General features: G+C 28.5%; 1 protein-coding gene across 1 annotated transcript in view; it reads left to right on the forward strand.

Moving 5' to 3' along the window:
- Positions 1–6,493: 6,493 nt before the first annotated feature.
- The window catches only part of LOC136082008 (uncharacterized), a 3,227-nt gene continuing 571 nt past the window's right edge, over positions 6,494–9,149 (forward strand). Inside the window, exons 1-5 of the mRNA XM_065800538.1 lie at positions 6,494–6,654; positions 7,187–7,295; positions 7,564–7,728; positions 7,816–7,975; positions 8,137–9,149. The exon at positions 8,137–9,149 is cut by the window's right edge and continues 571 nt beyond it. Coding sequence (XP_065656610.1) covers positions 7,676–7,728; positions 7,816–7,975; positions 8,137–9,117 — 1,194 coding nt within the window. The 5' untranslated portion in view covers positions 6,494–6,654; positions 7,187–7,295; positions 7,564–7,675 and the 3' untranslated portion in view covers positions 9,118–9,149. The remainder of the gene's footprint in view (positions 6,655–7,186; positions 7,296–7,563; positions 7,729–7,815; positions 7,976–8,136) is intronic.

Genomic DNA, 9,149 nt, shown 5'->3' on the forward strand with positions numbered 1-9,149 from the left:
ATATATATATAATATATATATATATATATATATATATATACAAATATATATATATATGTATATATATATATATATATATATATATATATATTATTAAAGTTTACATTACATTATTTACATATAAGCTAATTGTTAAAATATTATTTGTTACAAGAATAAAAAATAAATAATGTATTTTATAATTTTAAATATTGTAAAGCACCAAATTTGTAATAACATTTATAATTGTTTATGCGACGCAATGATTGCATATAGCTGACCAACAGAGTCTAACATTTACGTAAACCTGGGAGATGTGATAATAAAAACAGATTGTAGATGGTGTCGTTGAATAAAAAATAAAAAATGTATGGAAATATTAAATGAGTGGTATGATATTTGTAGAGTTGAAGAATATAGTTCAGAGGCAGGATAGAAACAACTAACGCTCTAGTCACTCTGTGTGTAGATCATATGCATCAAAGAACAAATTTGTAATTTACTGATATTTGAGACTGTTTATGTTTACAAGTGTGATGGTGTTGTGCATTAGTATGTTCTGTTCAATCGTCTGTTATAGTCTCGTTATATTTTCGTCCACTTTTAAATTGGGTGAATAGAAAGCTAAACACACTCACTTCTTAGCACATCAGAACCAGACGTAAGACATTAGGAATAGATTTTAATTGATCGAATGGACACATTAGTCACCGTAAGCAACAAGCCTTCACTCTTAGCCAAAAAAGCTAGGAACCTTTACAAGTGTGAAATTATGTGCTGTGAATTGAGACTTTAGATCCGAGCACATATTCAGCGAGCTCTGGTTCGACGTGCATCGTGGAGCTTCCGAATGAACGTGTGCGTGAATATCAGCGTAGTCATTAGGTTTTTGAGCGCCGTAGCCACATCCAGCGGAAAAACCAAATGTTCGTTTTGTCATTGTGGTGTACATTGGAAGAAGACAAGGCTCACTAGCTACAATTTTATAATAGTTTATATGACACAATGATTGCAAAAAGTGACGAACAGAGCCGTCCAGTTAGACCTGGAGATGTGAAAATAGATTCAGGTTGTAGATAATCTCACTCGGTAAGAATCAGCAATGAATGTAAAGACTATTTAGTAGGAGGAATAAAATTTCACAAATAAGTGAACGGGGGAACCATAACTCATGCTCTAGTTATCCTTAGTTAATGATAAAACACGGCCTATGAGTTAGCAAGTCTTCATAAATCCGTTGGTGTAATTATGGTTCGCGTGACTTAAAATATCGTACAATTAATCAATTAAATACAATTGAGTAAAATAATAGATAAAATAGTAAGGAAAATAATGATGAATTTGGTTCGAATAAAATAAAAAAAGAATGTGCGTCTCCTTTATGGTTTAAACTCTGAGCCTTCCGTCCCTGACACAGCGCATTAATCCATTAATCTACAGAGTCAATATGTATATGTAAAAAAATAAAGTTTAAGAATGTGGCAAAACGCATAATCATAACACAACAAAAATAAATTAAAAACTGATTACTACCTGTGTAACAGCAGGATATGTGAATATCGATAATACTAAAAATATATAATATAAACCTAACAAAGCACTAAAACTCATGGTACCATTATAACCAATTAGATGTAGTGAATAAATGGTGATCTTCCTCCTACGAAATGCACTGCAGTAACCAATAAAGTTTTGGAGAGCCCGAGACCTTCACAAACGCCACTCTTCAGGGGTGTGTCCTTGAAACAGATTACACCGCGTGCACTCGACGTCATGCTAGTCAATATCGCAATATAATAGGCCTTCACTACAAAAGCCGAACATTCGAAATTGTATCCAAGTTTTTAATACAACTCCATTCTTAGAGATCTCGTGAAGTTGGTGAGGGTACGCGTGGTGTGGCATAAATAAATATATCAATAGCTAGACACATAAATGCATTAACTAGAAGAGACAAACGTATACACATGCAAGTATTTTCTTGTATTATATTATTTTTATTCGTTAATATAGTGAATTTTATTTTTTATTTGATTTTTTTTTAGTTGCTGTATCTTTTTTATTATTTATTTGTTATGCATATATTATCTGATACTATACTGTTTATCAGTACATTATCTATTTAATAATTTTAATACTAGTCATTAACACTATCAGTACATTATCTATTTAATAATTTTAATACTAGTTGAGACCGAGGCCAGTTGGCAGCAGAGGTAAGTTGACGAATTGCGTTTATCTTCAGAGCCTTTCTTCCGAAAGTGACAAAATATCTCCCTTGCGCATGCGAGATATTAGGATTGATGTGTTTTTTGGACAAAAACGAAACTTTTGGAATATCGCTTCCTTTTTACTTTACAAAGAAAATAGTTAGTCGTATGAAAAAAAAATTGTTTTAAAAACTCTAGTCACAATTGGTTCACTATTCCAATCAGACTTTTCTTTAATAGTTGCCGTTTTTTAGGATCCATAGACTGTTTATTGAAAAAAAGGCTTTTGGGCACAATTTTCACGGGGTAAGTTGGCTCATAGCATTTACTGAGGAAAAAAACATATATTTTTATAAAATTATACGTATATTTTTATTGAATTTTTTTTTTTTTTTTCAACTTTTAACATTATTGAAAAATTTATTATAATTAAAAAAAAAAATTTTTTTTAGGTCTTTTTTTTACAGATAAAAAGTGGGCTACTGTTTTGGCTGTTATACGCACTAATATTTGCTTCCAGCTAAAAGAAATATTAAATTTTTGGCTTAAAATTGTTGCCAAAAAAAATAGTACAAAAATTTTAATAAATTTTGAATTTAATAGTACATTATTAATCATTTTTATAGCCTGCATTAACTTAATATAAACTTATAGCCTGCATTAACATAACTTACCTCGGGATGGGGTAAGATGTTTTTTTTTTGTTTTTTTTTGAGGCCCCAAAAGGGCCCTAAGAAAATCTTTTTATAAAGAACGCAAGTTAAAAATGTTACCTAAACTCATACTCTTTAAGACTAACTGACTTTTGCTTCATTCAAACAAAAACTTAAAAAAATTATATTTTTAATTGAAAATATTTTGATTAATTTTTAATTGTTTTTTTGTTTGTTTGTTTGTTCGCTGTTGTTCTATTTTGTATATCTTATTTATTTTTTATTCTTGGCTTTTTAAAATTTTATCTTGGTTTTTACATGTTTTTGCATAAAGTTGTATTATTATTATTATTTCACTTAAGACAGTATTTTTATCAAAATTTAACCATATATTGTAAAGGGCTTCGTGACAAGATCCACATGATCTTCTAGAAATCCTGTCGTTACTAATGTAAAAATTGTAAAATATAATTGGTTATTGTAATATTTTTAAACGGCAAAATATTAAAGAAAAAAAAAAAAAAAAAAAGACCGCGCTTTAATATTTACAAAAAATTTTGCCGTTAGGGCTACAGAGCACAAAGTGTAAAAACAGAGGCAACTAGCGTGTCCCCCGTCTTTCCTATATATTTTTTAAAATTATTAAATAATTGTTATTATATACCTTATTATTATATTATATACTATATGTATTTATTATTGATTTATACCATACTTTCATATATTATTGTTTTGTTTTTAACTTATATCTTTACATTAAGTACCATTATAAGTTCTGCAGTAAAGCAGTAGCCAATATTCGAAAAGCCATTTTATGTGATTGTTGTTCTTCTTGGGTTCATGCTGAATGCAACTTAATCAATAAGTTTTTATATAATCTTCTTGTCAAAGACTCTTCTGACTGGTATTGTAGTGACTGCATAATTAAGAATATGCCACTTAGCACACTTTCGGACGTAACCAACTAATACCTTAAATTCTTTGGAAAGTCAAATACTGAAACCACAGTACACTTTGTAACCCCCTCAAATTGAATGGGGACTTATACATGGTCATAATTTTTGAACTCTGAGAGATAATACTATGAAACTTAAAAATTTATATAAAATATAAGTCTAGTTTAGAATAGTACAAAAAATATTTTATTAACTTGCTGCCTCTCACGTTTGGGGTGGGGGAGGGTGGAGGGATGAAGTTAAAGGGCTTTGTTCCAAGCCTCCAATCATCGCAATTTTTTGAAAAGCATTATTTGACATAAGCATAAACATGCATTTGTTTGGAGTTTGCTCAATGTCTGGAAGTTAGTTATCTCAGACACCAAACAATCCTGAATCCGTCACTGATTATTACACTGATCAACAAATAAAATTTTTGTTGTGCATATCTTGTTAACTAGGTGGTTTTTTAAAACAAATTAAATATGCTGATTTCAAATATGCAAACCATTTTTCACCATCACGTCAAGTTGTAAAGATATTTGGGTTCAAATCTTTAGTATTTAAGGTAAAGTCCCTAATATTGTCGAAAAAAAAGTTATTCAAAAGTATGTCAACCTGGGTCTCAAAAGAAGCGTATTTTCATAGAGATTTTAAAAATGTTATTCGTTTGTAATAAAAATAATTATTGTTTGTATTATATCTAAATAACATTCTGTTGAAATTTTTTTAAGAGTCTTTAGCATTTTTTTACATAATTTTTTTGCCGATAAATTTTAAGGAAAAATATTTATGTTTTCTAAAATCTCTATGAAAATACGCTTCTTTTGAGACACAGGTTGACATACTTTTGAATAACTTTTTTTTCAACAATATTAGGGACTTTACCTTAAATACTAAAGATTTGAACCCAAATATCTTTACAACTTGACGTGATGGTGAAAAATGGTTTGCATATTTGAAATCAGCATATTTAATTTGTTTTAAAAAACCACCTAGTTAACAAGATATGCACAATAAAATTTTATTTGTTGATCAGTGTTATTACTACAACGTAAAAAAACTCCGTAGTATTTATCAGACTTTATCCGTTCTTATGTTACGGAGAAAATCCGCTTTCGATAAATTACGGTCTTTTACCAATACTTATAAGACTTTTGAAATAACTACATCATTTTATATGATTTTGTCGTATTTATGATTAGAAGAAGTTATGTAACTTTAAATTACGGACTTGAACCCTATGCTAGTGACTCGCATAGTCCGCTATATAGACGGGTTGCTTTGTTTACATTTTTAAGCGCACGCGCAAAAAACGACAGGAAAAACTTGTATATACACATAACACATATAAATAATATTTATATGTATATATAAATATACAGTACTGTATATTTAAATACACATATAAATATTGTTTATATGTGTTATGTGTATATAAATATACAGTAGTATATAGTATATATATAAATATGTAGTAGCATATAATATATATATAAATATATATATATTTTGTATATACACAAATAAATATTATTTATATGTGTATACATATATATATTTTATATATACGTAAATATATATATATATATATATATATATATATATATATATATATATATATATATATATATATATTAATGGATCAGAAAAAATAATCTACAATATTTTAAAAAATTTGGATATTTATTAGGTATATAAAATGTTTTATGAAATAAATTTTGTCAATGAATCATTTTGGTCATCTTTCCAAAACTCTAAGCTGTTTCTATATTAATAGAGAATTTCATTTAAAAAATACCCATTCCATAACAATTTTATTTTTTAATTCCATCTGGATTTGCACTTAGGATAATCAACATCAATGTACAAACCTGAGACAGAAATGGAAAGATTTATTTGTTGTAGAGACATCGCATTCAAAAATTTATATTTTGCAATTACTTTCCATTTTTAGATTATAGTCTGTTGGAATATAGCAAACAATTTCAGAATATTACACTATTTGATTTATAAAGACTTGTGAGGGGTTATCAATATTTGCATTGTACCCCATTTTATGAACAGTTTCAGTATTTTATAAACAGATGCAGTCCAGCCCTGTGGATTTTTCAAGAGTGTTTTTCCTTTAAGTTTTAGAAAAAAATTAGTATTAAGTTGATTTTGATGAAATTTCACAAACAATTTGAATAAAATTTTTGATTTTTCTGTAATTTTATCTTGGCTTTCGTTAATAAGCAATCGCTCATAATGAGCAGTAATTGGTTTAGCTCAAACTTTAGAAGCAAAGTAAAGCTCATTTTCATATGCAGCGTCTGTTTCATTACAGTCTCTGTTTCATCAATTTACCAACTAATAATTTTAAAAACAACAGCTTTCAATGCTAATTTATGTAAACTTTTTTTTATAACTTTTTTCTATAACTTAGCTTGGACCCAGCCTGGGTTGATAGAAGTATAAATTATTAGTAGTATATCTTGTTAATTTTAAATTTATTTTACTTTTAAAAGTTGGAAAAGTATTTTTTGATACTGGTTAACAAAATTTGACACATTTTAACGCGCTAGTTCCACTATAGTGCGAGACTTTTTCTATTCACATAGTTTACTTGTACAAACTTCACACTATAACTATAGCTTACTTTGCTTTAGCTCCAATGTTTTGCCTGTCGTTTTTTGCGCACGCGCTTTAGAATGTAAACAAAGAAACCCGTCTATTGGATCCTAAAGTACCGTCGACATCTGCGTCCATTTTCTGATCCGTTTTTACAAAATGCTTTTTTGGCACGTCAGTGCTTCAAGCATTGTTTGATAGATCAGCCACTTTCAGTCACATTGTTTGTTTCATTTTACCAACAAGAAGGATCTCTAAGCATCAGTAAATTTTTATTTTTGTGTATCCGTAGCCATTTTGGTGTTTTTTCCCTTTTTAAATAAAATTTAAGTTTTGTTTTTTAAATAAAATTTATCTATTGACCGTACATATCTGATTTTAACCATACACCTAGCAAATTCGTTTTTCTATGTTAGTTTAAAATTGTATTACAATCAGTTTAGTCAACAATATAAAATTTTTAAGCACAAATCTACATGTTGCCATTGTCGGCCGACTACCAATTATCGATAATGAGATCGTTTTTTTAAAAAAAGTAAAACTAAGGAGCCATGATACTAGTCTAGACTCTAGATTACTCTAGAACTAGATCCATTTCTATCTGTTAAAATGTGAACTTATTATAATTGTAAGTTATTAGATCTAGAATGTAGATTATTCTAGATCTAGATTGGAAAATTAGACTTAGTGACTTAGACTTTATTACTTTATAAGTTTATTCAGTGAACTTAAGTGACTAGTTTAGACAGTAGTGACATAGTCTTAGAACTTTTAATTGTTGATTGATCTATTCTAGACTCTAGAATCTGTGGCTATATATATATTATTATATTATATAAAATTAAAACTGCCACTGGAAAAGAAGGATCTGTAGTGTCTTTTCTGTACAACCTTTCAAAAGTTAGGTAACTATATCTAATTTATATATTCTTTGTTTTGCTAACCTTTTTAAATAACAAATATGATGTATGGTACTATAAAAAAATATAACACAAAATATATATACTATATATATATACTATGTGTTATATATATATAATATATATATTATGTGTTATATTTTTTATATATAATATATATATATATATATATATATATATATATATATATATATATATATATATATATATTTATTTATTTCTAAAAGTAAAACAAATTGAAAACTATTTTTAGATATAGCTTCAAAAGTGAACCAGCAACATTCAAGTCTTTCTTGAGAGAACATGGAGTTGCTCCAGGAATCTTTCTGCGCTATGTTGGAAACAGGGTACTTGTAATTTTTCACATGGCTGGAGTTGCTATATTCCATCTACAGCTGCTAAAGTCATTTCTTCAGAAGTAAGAGTTTTATTTTTACAAATTATTGATAGAGCTTCAAAAATATAATTCAAAATCAAGTTGACATTTTGAAATATTAACTTTCAGACACAACAAAAATGCTGTGAGTAAAGCTCTTTTTAGTGACATCGATAAAGATGGCATCATCTTTCAGCTGCAAGCTCTAGGATTGATTGGAAAAGTAACTACAGGCCCGTGGATGAAACTAGTTTATGGCAATGTATTGCAGAAATCTAATCTTGAACTGGTATTTTTTTTTTTTTTTTTTAATAATAGTAGTTAAAACTTATTTTTAGTAAAATTGATCACATTTAATTGTTGTCTTTCTATCTTTGTTGCTTATAATTATTTTAGCATAGGAATATTGTGTACCCTTTTTCATTTATTTTTACATTTCATTAAATTTAGGTACCCATGTTCCAGATTTGTCATCAAAGAATCACCCAGATGAAACAAAGTTCCAATGATTTTTTTGTCAACAGATCTAAATATTTTTCGCAAAAATTAGTGTTTGACAAGGTGCACAAGTCATTGCTGAAAACAACTGATATAACACTCCTCAACAAAATAACATCAACTCTTCTGAGTTCTATTGAGTGTGTTATTCATAGACAATTGCACAATTATATATCTTGTCTTCTATCTAACCCTACTGAGAAAATATTGAAGGACACACTATCAGCACCTGCCAACAATATGCATGCAGAACGTGCTCTTGGCATGACAGACTGTCTACTTAGAAAAGCCCCCAATGCCACTATTGGATATCTAGATTCAAAAGTTAAAGCAAAACTGAATCACACTCTTCAGTGGATTGAATCCAAACCAGAAGATATTCAAAGAAACCTAATACAATTTTCTATCACTAGAGGATCACAGATCCGAAAAGCAGGAGTGCTTGAAAGTAAAGGGATAGATGATAACATTAAAACAAGACGGATTGAAGCATCTCAAAAGGCTAACAAGGCATTCAGGCAGAAACTGGAACGAGACGTTAAAAAAGTCTTGCTAAATAATGCCTCTGTTGGTAATGAAATGTTTATAAAAGTTGCCCCAAACCAGAAACCTTTTCTTAAAATAATGTTAAGCAATCAAAGTATGACTAGTCATTTGTTTAATCATGAATGGGAACTAGACAATCGACAGGACAAAATTTTTTATTGGCGAATATTAACAGAAAGGCAAAAAGACAAGAGAACTGTGTATGTTACATCTTACTGGGGTTTCGACGAGGACTCATCAGAGGATTTCGACATTTTTATTGAGTCAATTATTGCTGACATAATACTAGGCAAACTATTTTTTGAAGTTTATTTAACTGTTATTGTTTATGTAAGAAAAAAATTTTCATGTTCTTTTGCTACTTATAAGTTTAAATTCATCTCTTGAAACTGTTCATTTTGATGTTTTTTTTTACCTAT

This window comes from Hydra vulgaris, chromosome 06 (assembly GCF_038396675.1).
Source record: "Hydra vulgaris chromosome 06, alternate assembly HydraT2T_AEP".
In the NCBI taxonomy this organism is placed as follows: Eukaryota; Metazoa; Cnidaria; class Hydrozoa; order Anthoathecata; family Hydridae; genus Hydra; species Hydra vulgaris.